General features: G+C 42.4%; 1 protein-coding gene across 1 annotated transcript in view; it reads left to right on the top strand.

Moving 5' to 3' along the window:
* The window catches only part of LOC310993662 (dolichyl-diphosphooligosaccharide--protein glycosyltransferase subunit STT3B), an 82,647-nt gene that overhangs the window by 54,986 nt on the left and 8,247 nt on the right, over positions 1 to 19,414 (top strand). Inside the window, exons 5-10 of the mRNA XM_083982085.1 lie at positions 3,980 to 4,079; positions 6,201 to 6,299; positions 8,466 to 8,612; positions 12,738 to 12,786; positions 13,460 to 13,614; positions 18,664 to 18,875. Coding sequence (XP_083838211.1) covers positions 3,980 to 4,079; positions 6,201 to 6,299; positions 8,466 to 8,612; positions 12,738 to 12,786; positions 13,460 to 13,614; positions 18,664 to 18,875 — 762 coding nt within the window. The remainder of the gene's footprint in view (positions 1 to 3,979; positions 4,080 to 6,200; positions 6,300 to 8,465; positions 8,613 to 12,737; positions 12,787 to 13,459; positions 13,615 to 18,663; positions 18,876 to 19,414) is intronic.

The raw sequence follows: 19,414 nt of genomic DNA, 5'->3' as shown, positions 1-19,414 counted from the left end.
ACCAACCCAAATTGATTGTAGTAACATCCCTTAATCTTTCATGTAGCACTGTCATCAGATAAAAATATCAGTTTGCCCATTACTTTATCTTATAATCAAATACCAATAAAGCTAATGTCATCCTCAGCCTCAGCTGTTTTCTGTGTACTGCTTATTGATAAATATTAGCTATTGCAGTAAACTATAATGGGGAACATGGGGGACATAATGCCCGCTAAATATCAGCATTTTGACATCGTCATTATAAAAATGTTAGAATGCTGACATTATCCCTCACAGAGCTATTGTACGACTTTGGACTCGTTGGCTTGTTTAATTATAAGTAACTGCTAACAGTCCAGCTCATAACTAGAATAGGATATTAATGTGGTAAGAGTAAAAAGCCAGCAGGGATCTGCCCTTTGCACAAGGTTGGGCCCTGGAGCGATCAGCATCTGACTCACATGCAGACATACACACTAATATACTGTAAGTAGTGTACCAGCCTGCTGCTGCTGCAGTGTGATCTAGGTGTGTGTGTGTGTGTGTGTTGCAGCTACAACCCTTCTGTTGACCCTTGGTCATTAAGTCATCTTGAAGTCTTTTTAATGAACCAGAAAGTCACTGTTGGTATTATAGAGGAAACATTTAATGAAGAAGCACACACACCAAAAACACAAACGCTCATTTTCATTTTCACAAACAAGAGAAAAATACTCAACAAGAGTAAATAGGCTGGAAAACACTTGTGCACACACCAACACACACACACACACACACACACACACACACACACACACACACACACACACACACACACACACACACACACACACACACACACAGACACACACACACAGACACACACATAGCCACGGGCATGCACAGTCTCTCTCCCTGTTGCATGCTGTGTTCTCTATATACTCTTGAGAGCGGCCCCATGGTCATCAGATAAGCCCGGTATGAAATGCAGAGAGCGATAACAGCTCTGACTTTGCTCCCCAACATTTTCTGATTCCTGCCCTCAGCTGTTAGCCCGTGGCTGGAGCAGAGAGCTGGCTGTTGGAACCATAATTTCAAATACAACTTGTTCACACACACACACACACACACACACACACACACACACACACACACAGGCACACAGGGACACACATATACACACACACACACACACACACACACACAGGCACACAGGGACACACATACACACACAGCTTTGGTTTTTGTCATGGGCATTCATCTTTGCATGGTCCTCTAATGTGACCAGATGGCCGGTTTCTCCCAATGTTTTTTCCTCCAGCTGATTGTGCGCTCTGCTGGCACCACCATTTATTTTGAAGAATGGAGAGATAAATCTGCAATCAGGGTGCATTGTAGAGTTTGCCACTGCCATCTTAACATCATATCGAAATGACAGTATTTATCAGATCCTGACTTGTGAATGCTGTTCAGGCCAATATCCTCAGTAAATGATAATTATGACTGGGAATCTTATTTGTAGCCATGGTAAGTGGCCCGGCCAAAGGCGTGGAAATGTTGGTACTTAGGTCCAGATGGGACTATTTCTATCAGATGGATTGCAAAGTTTTTTTTTGCACAGTCATGGTCCTCAGAAGACGAAGCCTGAAAACTGATTCCCTCACTTTTCCTGTAACACAAGCTGCAGGTCAGGGCAAACTGTCTATTATACAATAGTGAATCCACAGTGGAGGGCTATTCATTTGATTTACATTTAATTTACAATAGTGGTAACTTCCCTTTTGAGCTGCTTTGGCTGCTGTTGGTATTTGCATAAAGTGACCATGGGAAACGTTGGTGTTTTTCACCCTCACTGACATGGCATTGAGTCTCCTTGGCTTTTGCCCAGCTTAAGTATCCAAATGGGAAAAACAAGCCTCAAAAATAATGTTGTGTTGCTTTGATTCTCTGAGTCAATAATAACGAACCTCTGTGATATCAGGGAGTCCAACTAAGAGGGATCAATATTTTCAAGAGTCTTCTTTTTTTTCTCCATCAGTTTTACCTTGAGGAAAAACTGGTGTGGGTGGCATATTTTTAACTAACCCAGCTTCTCGAGCACTCCTCCTCCTCCATACTTCCTCTTCCTCCTGCTGTCCACTCTGTTTTCCCAACCTTAGCATGCGTTGCTTGCAAGATGCTAAAAGATGAACATGCAGTACATTGTACGAAGTCATGCCGCCGTGCAGCCGGTACCATCCACCACTGTGTTTCAAGTCTTATGTTCTCAATTAGTTCCCAGGCAGTCGGCAGCAGAGACTCGATGAGCCGCCCCTGTGTCTTAAATTGAAGTCATCTCTGGTATTCATGCGAGTTACGGTTCACATGCTACTAATTGACTGTCACCATCTGTGAGAACAGATGCAAGCGACTGCCAAAAGATAATTGCACCTAACCATTCAGCAAGGAACTTATTTAGGAGTTTTTTTTTTCTTTCACACCCTGCCTTAATGTCGCATATTAATGTTTTTTATCAATTAGACATGATGTTCTTGTTTTTCCTGGGATTACACAAATGTAATGAATGCTCTTTTCATCGTACTCAGGAGGTGCGATGGGGGCCCCTCAGTCAAACTGTGGCAAATAAAGGATCAAACCATTCGCGCATATGTGATCCTTTTTCCTGTGTAATCTATTTTTCCTCTGCTGTTTCTCATTCTTTTTCACTTTCTAGTGCTTTGCATCTCCTTTTCTCTCTTACACTTTCTCTTTCCTCTCGCTCTCTTTCAGGAAACTCTCAACGCTTTCTCTCTTTTCGTTTACTCTTTCTCCATGCTCCTGTGACTTCTATTCTAGTGCTCTCACTGTTTCCATTTGCCCTTTGCTGTAGTGAAGTACAGACTATTGAAAAATTTGTTGGTGATGTTTTTTGTGGAGTTGTATTATAGCCCCCACATCTACCGCTGCACCGGTACTCAGTGGACCTCAAAAGCAGTTCAGGTATAATTTGAGTGGCGCTTGCTAAAGTTATTGGTTCATCTTTCGCCTAACATGTAAAGTATGATTGCCTAGTTTTTATACATTCTTTATTCGTCCCTTTTTTTTTTTTATAGCCATGCGCTTTTGTCTAATCGTAAAGAGGCAGCGAGATGTCTTCACATTTCCTCTTCAGGGATTCTAGTCAAGGTGTTTGTGGGGATCTTGTGCATTTGTTTAATGTATGTAAAAATGTGTATGGATCAATATACTTGCACAATATATGCATTTGATCTTATATGATGGTCACATGTGGCACATTGAGTTTTTATTTTCATTCATTATACTGTGTATTAGAGCTGTAGCAGTTAGTCCACCGATCGACAAAAAATGCACAATCTATTTTAATAATCAAGTAATCATAAAAATATGAGACACTTGATGGTTCAGCCTTCAACACGGTTGGGCCAACAAGACTTCAAACATAATCAGTATTGCCAGAGTTGCTGGACTGTACAGCAGTCATTTCAGTCATACAGTTTCATTTCCTTCCTCTTTAGCTTCCCTTAGTAGCAGCTTCCCCATTTTGCACCTGTGAATCTGTGATCAGCCACATCATGGTCTGTCGATGAATGCAAATTCATCCAAGTTACTTGCACCTGGCTTCACCTAGTCTCACACTCGCTCACACTGGTTTGACCAGTGTGAGCTGTTTCAAGTCAGGATGAACTGTCGAGGCTTTTTCGAGGGTTTCTTTTTCTGTGATCCAGGATTTGTGCATGCTGCTGTTGTGAAATAGCCCCCCTGTGTCTCCCAACTGGACTTGGTTTCGATTAGCTCCCTTCACCGAGGAAAATCCGACACATTTCCTGTGAAACTAATGTGAAGAATTTTAACAGGACAGCCCCCCGCTCAGCAGGGTTAGCTCATTTGATACAGAACAAGAAACTGAACCATCATTAATCATATGGGAGCTTTCAGTTTGTTGTAAATGAAGAATAATGTTCACAGTATGTTTACTGATGTATATGTATGTGTGTGTGTGTGTGTGTGTGTGTTATAGGTGTCAGCGTGGGGTGGCTATGTGTTTATTATCAACCTGATTCCTCTGCATGTGTTTGTGCTGCTGCTGATGCAACGCTACAGCAGAAGAGTCTACATCGGTAAGATGCACGCACGCACGCACACACACACACACACACATACACTTAAGCACAAGAAATTAAAGGGATAGTTCAACATTTTGGCAAATTCGCCTATTGCCATAATCCCTATAGTCATGGCAGTTGGTACATTACCTTTAATTGTCAGTGCAAGCTGTTTTAAGATCGGCGGGGCAGAGACGCGAGCTGCGCAGCGAACACAATGGAGGCAAACGGTAGTTTAGCCTTCCCTCATCAAATCCACAATCCAAAAACTCCAAAACACTCTCGTGGAGAGGCTGTGACCTGCACATTCACCACGCTATAAAATAATCATGTATAATTATGTAACATTATGATACATGAAGCAAATACTCAGAACTACTTATGTTTTTGAAGTCACTCGGCCCAGCAGCCGTGTCTGGAATGTAGTGTCGGCTACGCATTTGCCTCGAAAAAAACTCTGTTTCGTCATGTTACATTATTATTTCAAGTACCCTTCTCCTCCGTTGCCATAGCTGAGCGGCTCGGGCCTCTGTCATGGCGATCTAAAAACAGCTTGCACCGACAATTAAAGGCAATGAATGAACCTACCCCTAATACTATAGGGATTATGGCAATAGGCGAATTTGCCAAAATGTTGAACTGTCTCTTTAAACCAGACAGTGATTGTCAGTGTGTCACGTGATGTGTAAGACTCCCCCACATACAGTAGCTGAAGTGAAAGTTTTTTTTTTTCAGATCTCCTCCCGTTAGACTAGAAGTGCATGCAGTAAACAGACAGAACCGCTACTCCCAACACTGGTGCCCGAGCGTTTGACCCTGAAACAAGCTCAAATGCTCAGTCACGCCCGTGCTCATCTCTCACCTCCATAAGCATTTCCATCATCAGCAGCGCAGACATCCACACGCCCACGCACCACTCAACAGTAAATGCAGCCACCTGTTACCTTATCCTCGTTTTTTTTCCCTCTCTCCTGCGACTACGAGAGGCAGAGCGCCGGTGAAGAGGATAGGCTCGTTACAACCACAGAGCACCCCGGTTTTCACAGAGCACGTGGCAGCTCCGGCGCATTAACCGTTGGCTCAGAAAAATCTCAAGCTCAATCCTTCAGACCCTCCACCATCCACACATCCGTCGGCGGCTTAGCCCCGAGCTCACGGCAGGCACTCCTGTTGTGGTCAAGATAAATGATACCATGTCAAGTATCATTTACATATAATTTTATGTTGTATTCGGCATAATTGCAAAGCAGAGTCTTTTAGGGCTTTGAAAATGAATTACAGCCTCTTCACAGTGAGAAGGCTTTTACCCACCTCCTGCTCTATCTCCAAACGCTTCTTCAACAATGACCACTAGGCGATGCGGTGCTGTTAGGCAAAGTGGAAAATTTCCTTCCGCCTTCACTGTTCCTCAAGGATATGTGCAGCCTGAGAATCATCCAGCAACCTCTTGTACCTCAGGTTTCCGAATGAGAGACGGAGAAGTGCATTTGTGTATAGAAAAGACATTACATCTTCAAGCACTTCCTATACTTGTCTGCTTCCCTCCTGTCTGCGTCTTTCACCTCTTCTTTTCAGACCCAGGTGTCTCTGTCACAATGCAGGAACATACAAAAAGAAAAAGAAAAAAAAAAGAAAGAAAACCCGGGTTTAATAAAAATGCCTCGCAGTCTATGTTCTCTCACAATTCTTCTCTTTCTGTCTTGAGTCAATAGCAGATGTGTGAGAAAGAGATTGCTGAGGGCAGTCACAACTACTTCAAAAACGAAGCGCACTCTTCAGGAAGAGTATGAAATCTTAATTAAGCTGGTGCGTCTGCGAATCGGTTCCCCCAGCTACAAAGGTGGGAGTTGCACTGTTCTCAGCACCGTTGTCTCACTCCGGGCCTCCCCGCCACACAGCGCCGAGCCAGCTCCCATTTTCTCAGTAAATGACATTGGATTAGGTATTTTGTATTTACTCCCTCTGAGGTGCAACAGTGAAAATCAATAGACGAATACTACTATTGAGGTTGATTGCCCGTAGAGGGACCCAAACGGGAGTGGTGGAAAAGAACAGAAGGGTTTTTCAGGAGAGTAACAGTTCACTTAAATTGTTTGATTTCTCACCTGGTTTGCTTTGTCTCTCGTCTCTCCGCAGCATACAGCACTTTCTACATCGTGGGTCTCGTACTGTCCATGCAGATCCCCTTTGTCGGCTTTCAGCCAATCAGGACAAGCGAGCACATGGCTGCTGCCGGTAAGTCCCGCCTCCATTACCACCACGAGTGTCTGATTCTGCAGTCTTCTTGGGAAAAAAACATCAAATTCAGAGCAACTGATGATGGAAATTGATTTACTGAATCTTTTTAAAAGTTTTAATACCATTTTTGCTTGGTTATGAAAGAGATTTTCACAGAACTAAGATAGATGTAACTCTCTAACCTGGTGCATTATCAAAAATATCAATGTTTACATAAAGAATTGACCCAAAAGCAGTTACATCAATGCAGATTTATTTAACATGACCCACTACAGAAGTAAACAGTGCAACTCTTCAGTGCAGTTTTGTGGGTGATAACCGCGATTACAGAGGAAACAGGAAATTGCATACATTAAAAGATCGATTTAAGGATTTTATGAATCGATATCAAATCTTTTAAATGAAGATTTATATGAATCGGAAAATCGATTTTTTTAAACTCAGTCCTATTCACAATTACATGAATGCACACACTTGAAGCAACAAGCTCTATAATGTTTTTACTGTAATGGTGATCAGAGGTGTAGCTCATCCCACTGGACTACACACAACTGTCCCAAAAAAGTAAAACACAGACTTTTGTTATCATGATTGCCTTCAATTACGGTTAGATTTTTGGTGTGAAAATTCCTTATTATAAAGTAACTGAGCAGACTGTACTGTATGTCTGAGTTTTCTACAAAGAAACACATAATGCAGAGCTTTCATGTCAACCTCTAACCTGCTGTGACCCTCTCGGCAAACGTATGCTGCAAAACACGGGGAAAGGTTCAGGCTGCTAGCAGCAGCAGTAGCTCATGTATTAGAGGTGTGACTTTACATAAGCTTTGTTATCCAAAGCAGGATGCACACACTTTGGTACTGCTCGGCTGCAGCGGGGATTGAATCCCCTTGTGCTGACACCGTTAGTCATGCTCTGTCTGAAGAAGAACACAGGACCTTCCTAGAATACATTTGCCAAATAGAAAATAAGTAAGCAGCTTCCCTTGCAACCAATATGGGTTTAGCACTTTGAGTCCTTCGCATTTTTGGCTTGTGGATAGTTTATTAAAGCTTGTTCAGTTTTGCCTCTCAAGAGTGGGCCCATCTGCTGCCTGACAGCATGGAAGAGTGCGCATGTATGTGCACGAGCCTTGCGTTCATTTACATCCAGATTGGGAGAGGACTTGGCAGCTTCAGGAAGCCGAGCAGCACCTTTTTTTTTTTTTTTTTCCTTTTGGAGGATTCTCTTTACGCTGCAGCAGACATACATTGAAGTGTCCCTGTTTTTCTAGGTGTCTACAGCACAAACAGTATTATGAGAGGCTTTGAAGAGTGCACTAGCAGAAATCATTCCTGCCTCTCTCTGTTTTTTGGCTCCCCTCTCTCTCCATCTCTCAGAGAAGTGAGTGTGTTTTTTTTTATGTCGCCAGGGTAGCAGCTGCTCAGAACATCTGGTGGTAGCTTTCAGGGAGCTCAGTGGGAGACGGGAAGAGAGTGACAGAGCCTTGGACCTGTCGGTACCGTTGTGATATCAGCCCCTGAGGCGGGCGGGCAGGGTGGCATAGACTGACAAGCATGTTAGCACCACGGTGGCTCTTGAGGAGACAGGCGGGGGCTTAACCTTCGGAATGGGTGAGACCTGCTGTGAACGGCGCGGAGATGGGCAAGTCGAAGAGTAGCGAGATTTCACACAAGGTCTGTGAAAGGACAGGAGGTGATAATAAAAATACAGGGGGGAACCGAGACTCTTTTCAATTTTGTATATGCATCAAATTCACCATGCAAACAAAGAGAGGCACTGGAGAAAATGGCAGCGTAAAAGTGACAGAGCAAAGGAACGGAGGAAAGACGTGTGACCAAAGGGGCCTGCAAAAAAAGAAAGACAAGGCGAGGGAAAGAGAACGGCTTATTTACACAAATCTGTCTCATGCATTTGAAATATGTTGTCCCACAGTATTTGTCTTTCACATCTGAATGAACAGCCAAAGGGGCTATCGCAAAACCGCTTTGTTGAGGATCCTGCCAAACTGACGACGGCACTTCTTAACCACGGAAAAACCCACTCGGTGTACCCTGCAGGAGGCGCGATGAATCGGAGCCCCTCCTCAGATATTCTGTGTGTGTTTCCTTTTGTATGTTTGCTCATTCTTTTGGCTTCTCGCTGTGGCTTTTTTTCCTCAGGTGTGTTTGCGCTTCTCCAAGCCTATGCCTTGCTGCAGTACCTGAAGGACAGACTCACCAGACAGGAGTTCCAGACGCTTTTCTTCCTGGGAGTCTCCCTGGCTGCCGGCGTGGTCTTCCTCACAGTGATCTATCTCACGTACACAGGTCTGTATGTCCCGCTCTCATGTGGTCAGTGTTGTTCAGTCATGGTACTTCTCATGCAATTGTAAACCGTTTTATTTTGTGTAATGTATTTAGAGTGTCCTTGAAAGTGAAGTAAATAAAATTAGTTGATAAATTAATTCATTAATCATCAGAAAATTAAGTAGAACGCTAATTAATTACTCACTTCAGTCGGCTATTAAGCAAAGTGCCACATTTTCTCTGGTTGCAGTTTGTTACATTCACGGAGCAAAAACATCATTTTTTAATGCACTGGTCAATTTTGAGATTTTTCCATTCTCCATTCCATTTCCATTTGGCTTCCATCACACATTTTCTTTCAGACTAGTTGAACGAAAACAACCAAAATACAAATCTATTTCACTGCACTTTATCTATTTGCGTCAGTGGGTTTCTCCTAAATTCACCAGAATTCAGTATTCAAACGCAGCATGATGCACTGCGATTGTTTTCTGCCCCATGTCATTGTACAGTGCTTCCTCTCCAGTAAATTACTGGATCTGAACATGGTCATTTCCTTTATATTAGATATTGTGTCTATAAACAGTGGTTTCCAATAAATAAATACATTATATATATATAGTTTTACAATACATATCTTTACAGGCCGTTTTCACAAAATGTTCTTTTTTCTGAGCCAGAAATCTGAATTTTCAGTAGCACGTACTCCAAACTCTGCAGGTAAAAATGTCTACTGTGATTATTGTGAAGGTTTTTGCAAAGGATTTTCTTCATATATCATTCATAGCCCTACTTGTATCATATTTTCTTCCTAAAATGATCAAAATACTATGATAAAGAGAGATATCCGAAATCCCCTCAGTAAAAACACCTAAGAGAAAGTTTTAATGTAAGTAAACTGTGGATTTGAGTTAAAATATTTGCCTTATTGACCTATAGCTTCTTGTCCTAAGGATCTGTTGCTTGTCCCTCCATTTTGTATTATGGTTGATTTCACTGTCTGACACTGTTTGAGCTAAACTAACTGAAAATAGAAGCAAAAAAGAAATTAATTTTTTGCACCCTGCTTAGTAAGTAATTAGCATCGCATGCTGCCAATAAAGCGGGGCATGTATGAGACACTGTCATGTGGTAAAGTTGAGTGGCTTAGTGACACAGTGTCAGATCATCTTCCAGTCATGATGTGTGAATATTTAAACAAAACTCATGCCAACAAAAACTGTCAAACCCAAACCAGGGTTTTATTTTATTTTATATCTTGGTCTTATTCATTTAGGCTCGTGGTCTAATAAGTGTATTATCGTCCAATAATAAAAAGACGATGGTAATGTCTTCACCTCCATCTGTTTTTATTTTATTATTCACACAATATGTAAGAAATTATCCTGAATTTGACTGAGAGCTGCTGGACAAATAGCCGGTTTGTGAAGGATCAGTTGACGGCTCTTGATAGCGATCCAGATCTGGGATTTCAGCCATTTTAGATTTAGTTTTCTTCTTTTAGCCAAAAGTTAGTGTGTTTAAACACTATCCTGTAACGGCCTGACCTTCAGTCCTCCCCCGTGGGCTGCTAATCAGTGCTCTCAGTTTGTCAGAAAATTAAACCTGGAAGCGAAGTGATAAACAAACATAAACAGCTCTGTAAGTTTGAGAGCTGTTGAGTGTCTGTGAAGGATTGTTCTCCACGGAGTGCCTCTTTGTGAACTTGTACATGCATTATTTTTTCTTGACTGGCCTGGTTGAACCCTGGTGCGCGCGGCCAGCTGGTTGATCTTTGTCCTTGTTTATGTTTTTCTCCATTATCTTCAGTTCTGTTGGGGTTTTGCGGCCACAGCGGAGGCCTCGGGCTTTCGGGGCTATTTATTAATTTTATTTGTCTCCTGCTGAAGTGTTCAGATTGAGGATGACAAATTCAACATCTTGACCCATTTAAAGGACACACTTGTAGCTCACTCTCTTAAAGAGCTAAGAGATGAAAAGCACAACTCTGAAAGTCAAGGTTTTTTTTTTTTTTCTTCAAACTCCTTTCCACAGCATTACACAGGCTTTGCTTCACTTATCTAGTGGTGTATTAGCTTAGACTGGTCCCAAGAAAGCTAATGTAGTTTATTGTGTAAGAAGGGAGCTCATTTATCCCCTCAGGTTGCATGTGAACACTTTCTCTGCAGTTTGTAATGAGCCTTAATAAAGTATCTGGCTGGTTTTTTTTTTTTACCTGACATCATATATTGGTTTTCTCGCTCTAAACACAGTGGCACATTATTTACTGGCCTAAACCAAAAAATCTGACATCCTGTCGCTCGGCATTATGCAAACACTGCAGCCAGGCCTGCTGCCCAGAGCAAAGGGATGGTGGCACATTACATCTACAGAAATATTGGCGCGCCCCTTGTATTGGTCGCCTGCCTGCTTTCAGAGCTGCCCGCGCCCCGGCCGCTCGTGTTGATGCAGACGTCTGGTCTGTTGGGTATACTGGCTTTCAGCTGGATGCCTGGTAAACGTTGTGATCTGTCAGCCATCTGAAAAGTAGCAGTGGGAGTCGGCGACTGTTTGGTGATAAGCCAGTTTGGGTTTTTTCTTCGCAGCAAGTCTTTGCATGCCCCGTTCTCGACTGTCAGAGTTCTTCATCTCATAAAAAAATCTCTGCAACAGAAGAGCAGCCCGGTGGGTTTCCTCAGCATCTTGAACACAGAGCCAAGTATTGATTGGTTAAATCAGTGTCATCCTTTAAATCACCTCTCAAAACATCTCCTTCAACCTCACTGTTGCTGCTTTTCCACCTCCGTCCTTCGCCTGCTTTGGTTCAGCGCTCTGTAAATTCTTATTTGATAAGCACGCTATTTTCTGATTTTCAGCAATGCTGACGATTATGTCATCATGAAGATAAAACACATTTTTCTCAATGTCTTGAAAGGATGTGGTACGGCTGTGTATGTTGCTGTGAGTGAAAACGCGTCACAAAATTTAAAATATGAGGCTGAGGCTTTTGTTTGTGTTATGTGTGTGAGTGGCTGCGAGAGCCCCAAGGCAACAGTTCAGAGCTGAAATGTATTCCAGATCAAAGCTTAACCAACGTAAGACATTTGTATGCGAACATAAAATGCCCTGTGCGGTCTAATTTGCAGCTTAAATGGTTTTAGTTACATTTATAAACAAGTCAATTTCAGTAATTAAGTACCATCAATAGAATACATTTTCAGCATTGACACAGTCTCCTCTGAGGGTTTGTTATTGGGTTTTGAACCACAGTGGCCAGATAGTTCAGCTTTATGCAGTTTAGTCACAGGCCAGGGCTTCACATGAATGTTCTTAAAGACCCAGAGAAACTATTTCCTCTCTCTCAAGTTCTCACCGTGAAGAGCGGCTGTGTGCCCATCACAGTTTAGCCACATGCGGTCACGAACGCGATGGCGGCTGAGGGCTTGTTTGCTGATGTTGGCAGCGCTGTCACACACACAGACACACACAGATCTGATCGAACCGGATCCTGATGAGGCAGATTAGCTGTGGTTTTGATAGTTAGAGCCGTCCTCTGGTGCAATCCATTCAGCGATAACACACACACACGGAAAAACACTAAACGTTACGCCATAGGAATCCTAGCGGTCAGCTGTGTGTGTACCATTTTAAACTCTTTATGAAGAAAAACTACGTAAAATGCATTTTCCAACTTTATGTTGCTTGTTGTGGATTTACTCATGAATATTTATTGATGTAGTAGAGAAATACATAAGCTCAGAAACCAATTTTCAGGGGCTTTAAACAAATGGATGAAAATTATATTTCAATTTAGCGCACACACACAGAGCGAACAGTAAGACTGTACTGTAGACATCCGCTATATTATCCTCAGGCAATCTCTGCTACACATTTGTTTCCTGGCCTGTGGGTCAGATGGTATTTGACGTTTTATTTATTCAAAGCTGCACAGTTGGGGCTGAGTTTGCCGTATAAATAATTACACTTCGTCGTAACAAAGGACAGCCAAATAAAAGTATTTATAAAGTTATTCTTAAAATAATTCTTCACCTTTATCTCACCCGTCTTTACCTAGCAGCTGGTCCACGTGCTCCAAAGCTCTGGTGTGGAGAGCGTTACAAATCGAGAGTTGTTTATCACTCCACTGATTGTGTTTCCTTCCTCCAGGATACATCGCACCATGGAGTGGTCGCTTCTACTCTCTCTGGGACACGGGGTAAGCTCCACTGACCTTCACACTCTCGCTGTCAATGGAACACTTGTTCAATCGAATGCATGTGTGTGTCTTCTAAGACAGCCATAGACCCCCCACCCCCTCTCTCTCTCTCTCTTTCTCGCTCTCCTCTGCACTATCCCAGAGGGGAAAAACAGTACAACACAGGCTCTGTGCTCAACTATTGTCTTACTTCCAAATAGCACCAGGCACCCTGTGTTCTCCAAATGCACTGCAACGTGTTGGTATTTCAGCACACCCAATCAATTCTCCCACCGATTGCTGACTGAAGCAGTATGGGATGTTTTTTCTTTTCTTTTCTTTTCCTTCAGAGGCTGCTGCTAATTCCTTAATGTGCTTTGTTTTCTTTTCTAGCTGTAAAAGCAAAACGCTTAAGAGAGAAATATTTAGAATTATATAGAAATGACTGTGTAAAAGCACATAATGAATAAAAAGGGAATGCACACACACATGAGAAACAAGCAGAGCACTGCTCATCAGTAAGGCTGAATTTGTTCATATTTTACCGTAAGCGTGCTGAGAAGGTAAATTGTCTTTTTTTCCCCGCCTCATATCCTTGTGAGTTAATCAGGAGGATCTATTGTATAATTTGTCTCGACACTCCCAACGCGCACAACCTAACATGAATTACATCCTGCCTCCTCCCCGTCTCCAGCTATGCAAAGATCCACATCCCCATCATAGCGTCGGTGTCGGAGCACCAGCCGACAACGTGGGTCTCCTTCTTCTTCGACCTCCACATCCTGGTCTGCACCTTCCCAGCAGGCCTCTGGTTCTGCATCAAGAACATCAACGATGAACGAGTGTTTGGTAGGCACGGTTTTATCAAATTCCCAGTGTTACTGTTTCAGAAAATATGTTTTTATGCCCCTAATTTTCACTGAGATGAGTTTCCCAGTCCTTTCCTGCTCAGTGTAACTCAACACAGAATCAAGATGCTTGATAAAAACAATGTGCTACAAAACACTAATAATAGATAAATCCTACAGGTTTTTATTATTGCAAGTAATTATCTTAACTTTGTGTCTCAGAAATCCTGTTCTCATCCATGCCAGCAGCATGTGTTTAGGCGTATCAAGGTCATCATCTGTTGCCACTCCATCTGTCAGCCCACCACTTTGGTCCAGACTGAAATATCAATATGTTTTGTCACGACATTTTGTACAGGCATTAGTGTTTCCACAGTGGATGAATTGTAACTTTAGGCAGAGGGATGGCAGTGCATCATACTTTCCGGATCTATCGGAAAATTGAGCGAAAATAAATTAGTTGAAGCTGCAGATTGTTATTATCAGTGCCCTCATTTTTAGCTTCCACCATCATTTAGTACCACAGATCACGTAACTTTACGCTCTGGCTGGATATTTCCTATATAAGTCCACTGCAGGAGTCACCTTGAAAACTTTCCAACACAGTTGTTTTATGAACACACGGTTGCTCATTCAATTTTTTTTTTTAATCTATCAAAGAACAAGATATTTTCACACATAGCTTATCATTTCTTATGCTGATTCATGTTTCATGTCTATCCAGCTGTCAGCTACCTCCCTATCTGACTGTGGAGAGACTGAATGAGATTTTTGCTCCCAGAACCATGGGATGCTGAAATAGCTGCTGCTGCTGCTGCTTCACACATCTATTGTGTCACTCATCATTTGTCAGTCTAACAAGGCTAGCCCTTTGATCACTAATATTCCTGCTATTAGTCATTCACCTGCTTTTGATAACGCTGAGCCGTGATAAACATGCATACAGATGTTACTGGTTCAAAATTGCGGGGTTTTTCCTGCACTGCAGGATCGCGTGATCGCGTGACTTTTCACCACAACTGTTTTCCTCTAGGTGGCAGCACCGTACTAAATACTGCTCAGACGTTTTGGGGACAATGCTGACAGCCTGATAGCCGCGATTAGGAGTGGCGCTGTTCATGATACAGAATACAAGAGGATGAAAGGAGAACTAGCTGCAGACAGTAAATAATATAGTAGCCTAGTTTTTCAATGACAAAATGTAACGACGGCAGCTACAGTAGACTATAGCCCACGTCTCACTCTCTTTTTTCGGTCATCTGTCTCGTCATCTCCAAAATGTGTTTTTAAAATGAGCCAACTACAGTACTGTGCAGTAGTGCCGCAGATTTCTCACTCCGCACCTTGTTTGAGAGTGCAGCTGGATGATTTCTTGTGAATGAACGGGTCTGTGTCACTTTGGGGCTGGGCGATAAAACATAGGATAAATAACTTTCCCTCGATAGAAGACGCGGCCGATACAAAGTCTATAGGTTTAATTCATCCATTTTTTGACAGACAACACAAACAGCCAGTGATAATGAGAGTGGTGACACCGTCAGCCATGCAGCCGGCCTGGACTTTTTATTTTTAATTATGAAGGATCATCTGCGCAAGGCAAAGATGATAGCATCAACAAAACACGGCGTAACACACGCGGCTGTATGGGACAGGCTTTTATTTAATTCAGAACAAACCGCTTAGCAAAAATGGAAAATATAGTCTAGGGGAGAGCCGGGTCGATTGATACACTTTTCATTTAAACGTCTTTTTCAAAGATGACGTTATGTACACAAACATTTTTATCATGTGATCAACAACTCACATGTGTATTTTCTTAGTTACAAGTGTAATTTAACACATAGCCTATGTTGGATGATCGCGCTGTTTTATAACTTTGAACGTAAGTTGACATTTGTCTCAAACGCCCCACCTATGCGGGTCGTTTGAGACACAGAGGAGGGACGGTTGAAACAGCATGTTTTAAACAGAAACTACTGACATTACTCTCGTTTTTATGAAGCATATCGGACAACATACTAGTGTACTTGTTATTGCCAAAATGTCACATAATTTCTCACAATATAAATAGGTCAAATAAATATTTTTGTCCCGTGCGCAATTGTCAAGATCCGCATTTCGATTAAACTCGCCTTTCTTCTTTTGTACGAGTTGTTGGACAACTGCATTTTCATTTAATTTACTTATTTCCCTGCCCTAAGTCATGTTTATGGATACACAGTTGAACATATTGTCATTTTTCCCTCGGCATTTTCCCCTCACTTTGCTGAATATCTGTTGATTCACGTCATAAACACGAACATTAAAAATATGTGGTGTTTATTAAAAATACATGTTGTTCATTCAAATCGGTTGTTGTTCATTGCAAAACAGTTAGGCTATTAATTTGGTGATTTATATACAGATATTGATCGCGCAGTGTGACCACAATCACTACGCACGGTGGCGTGAGGGACATTTGAAACAGCTGTATCAATCGTCCCTCCAGCGACTACTGACAATAAAACCTGTTTTGCCTCTAAACTTCAAAACTATGACATTTCATAATTTAGGACCTGTTTATGTACGAATTCATCTGTTGTTAGGTCATATTATTATTGCATTAAACACACAATACAACTTTTGATCACTTTCTCCCCGGCTACGTTGGTGGAGATCTCCCACACAGTAAAAGATTTAGGCAACACATTCTTCCAGCTGGCTGTTTTTCTTCCAGTTACAGAAAGTAGCCTATGTGCAAAGTACCACATTAACATCTCTATTCATATAACGCCCATCGAAACAGCTGATTTACATGTCGGCCGTTAAGGCAAGGCAAGGCAAGGCAATTTTATTTGTATAGCCCGTTTTTACAAACAGTTTGTCTCAAAGGGCTTTACATGGCATCGTAGCAACATCCTCTGTCCTTAGACCCTCACATCGACTGAGGAAAAACTCCATGGAAACCCTTTTAACAGGGAAAAACAGGAGAAACCTCAGGGTGAGCAACAGAGGAGGGATCCCTCACCCAGGACGGACAGACGTGCAATAGATGTTGTTACAGACAAGAAAACAGTTTACAGTTTGTCACAGAATGTGCGGAATATGGAAATGTTAACACATGGCGATTGGCCATTCACGCGGCTTTGTTCTTGGTTTCGGCCAATCAGCTTATAAGCACATGGCTAATTATCAGCTTTCAACCAATCGCACTGTTTTAATGTGTGTGTGTGAAAGTTATTTTCTTTAGTTCATTTTCGTTTCTTTTGGATTTTTTTTACAACAATGTATCAATATAATATTGTTTTCGTTTCATTTCGTTATAAAAATCAATCCCTTTTCTTTGAAACAATGAGATTGAGCAGCTAAAACTCAATAAACTCAACCATGGCTTGTCTTATTGTTAATCTGAACGCACATGTATAAAGGGCAGAGTCAAGGCAGCAGATAAATCACAAAACATCAACGCGTGAAGAAGAAGAGAAAAAATAACCCCATGGTCCGACCTGACCCAGTTATTTAATGTTTAGGTTTATTTAGAAGAAGTCTGATTATGACTGCTGTTCTGGATCAGATTATTTGCTCATAATTCGGGTTATTTTCAAACAGTGGCCAAACAACAGATCAATTAGGCTAATTATTATAGACTATATTTTCCATTTTTGCTAAGCGGTTTGTTCTGAATTAAATAAAAGCCTGTCCCATACAGCCGCGTGTGTTACGCCGTGTTTTGTTGATGCTATCATCTTTGCCTTGCGCAGAGCCTTCATAATTAAAAATAAAAAGTCCAGGCCGGCTGCATGGCTGACGGTGTCACTTTGTATCGGCCGCGTCTTCTATCGAGGGAAAGTTATTTATCCTATGTTTTATCGCCCAGCCCCAAAGTGACACAGACCCGTTCATTCACAAGAAATCATCCAGCTGCACTTTCAAACAAGGTGCGGAGTGAGAAATCTGCGGCACTACTGCACAGTACTGTAGTTGGCTCATTTTAAAAACACATTTTGGAGATGACGAGACAGATGACCGAAAAAAGAGAGTGAGACGTGGGCTATAGTCTACTGTAGCTGCCGTCGTTACATTTTGTCATTGAAAAACTAGGCTACTATATTATTTACTGTCTGCAGCTAGTTCTCCTTTCATCCTCTTGTATTCTGTATCATGAACAGCGCCACTCCTAATCGCGGCGATATGTGATACATAATCATCAAGTCATAAAGCAAGACAGGCTTTATCATATTACAATAGTTTCTGTGATTTAGGCAGTGTATACAGTAGTTAGTTCTAGTTTAATAGCCTAGAGTTTAAGCTGTGGATTACTGCACAGATCACTGAGTCATCCGCCTGTCGTCCTCCGTTCTCACAGATGCCACCTGGCGGTTGTTTTGGCACATTGAGGCTTTTCATTAAAACCTCTTGTCTCGCCAAAGAAAAAAAATGCCTGAGTCTTGTGCCGTCTCGCGTGGACCACGCGTGAAGTCCGCAAATTTGAACCAGTAACATCTGTACGTTGTAAATAGAGCATAAGCATGCCTAGGCAGTGAATGGATGTACTCTTCACCTGGACAGTTTCCGCTCAGTCTCCAGCAGCGTGATGTATCCTCGGCTTTCAGGAAAGAAACACAGAGTGGGAACGAACTTCTTACCAAAACCTCAGGGCAGCAATAAGACAAGCTGAGATCAAGGGCAGAGAACCTTTGAGCCCTGGGAAACACGGTCCTTCAGCAGCCTGCTCTCCTGGCTCAGTCTGGAATCAGCCAATTACGGCTATCGATTAGCCATGCACCTGTTGAGCAGGGTCGGCACTTCTCAAGGACGGCGAGCAGCCAGGACTCTCTCCATTCAGGGTTTTGCGTTGTGCACAGCTAACAGAGACTGATTATGCGGCGTTAGTCTAACAACTCAATTCCTCTTTTTCAAGTCTTTATCTCCTTTTCACTCTCGCTGCCTCATTTCCTGTCTCCCCGTTACATTCGCACCTCTTTTCTCCTTGCCTGACCTTTTGTCTACTTTTGTTTCCGCTCTCTAATTCTCTGCCCTCATCCTCTCACATTATTCTTCTCTCCTCCAGTGGCCCTGTACGCCATCAGCGCCGTCTATTTCGCCGGTGTGATGGTGCGTCTGATGCTGACGCTGACACCGGTGGTGTGCATGCTGTCGGCGGTGGCTTTCTCCAGCGTCTTTGAACATTACATGGGAGACGACACAAAGAGGGAGAAGCCCCCCGCTGAGGACAGCAGCGACGAGGACGACAAGAGGAACTCTGGGAATCTCTATGACAAGGTCAGGATGGAGTAAATGTTGACGTCAATGTTAGGAGGATTTATTTTCCCAGTTTGACATGTGACAGGACATAATATTGTTACATTGCTTAGACTTTTACAGCCCAAAGTCTTAAGAGTCAATACAAAAGTAAAAAAAAAAAAAAAAAAAACTCGTAAAAAACAACCACTGAGGTGTGTTTTGCTGAGTTTATGTCGTTACACACTTCTATAGCAGCCTTTGGGGTTTGCATTTATCAGTCGGCCGTTTGTCAGCTTTCCTCCTCACTCACCACCAGTTTGGATAAACTGTGATTCAGCTGTAACTGTTTGATGCTGTTTTCGTGATTTTTAGCCGCCTCACTTTGTTGGATTTTTTCGCCACTGACTGCTGGATTCACTGTTTAGCCAGTCTGTGGTTTTCCTTTACACCAGTCCATGTTCCAATCACAGCTTTTTTTCATGCTCCCCCCCGCCACACAGCTCCTCTGTGAAGGTGTTGCTAAAATGTTCGTGTAGCTGTGAAGCACATTTTGGGAAATCAAAATCGAGAATGAAATG

The sequence above is a fragment of the Trachurus trachurus genome (assembly GCF_905171665.1).
Source record: "Trachurus trachurus genome assembly, chromosome: 11".
Taxonomy (NCBI): Eukaryota; Metazoa; Chordata; class Actinopteri; order Carangiformes; family Carangidae; genus Trachurus; species Trachurus trachurus.
The sequence above is the reverse complement of the archived record's forward strand: the minus strand, read 5'-3'. Positions and strand labels throughout refer to the sequence as shown.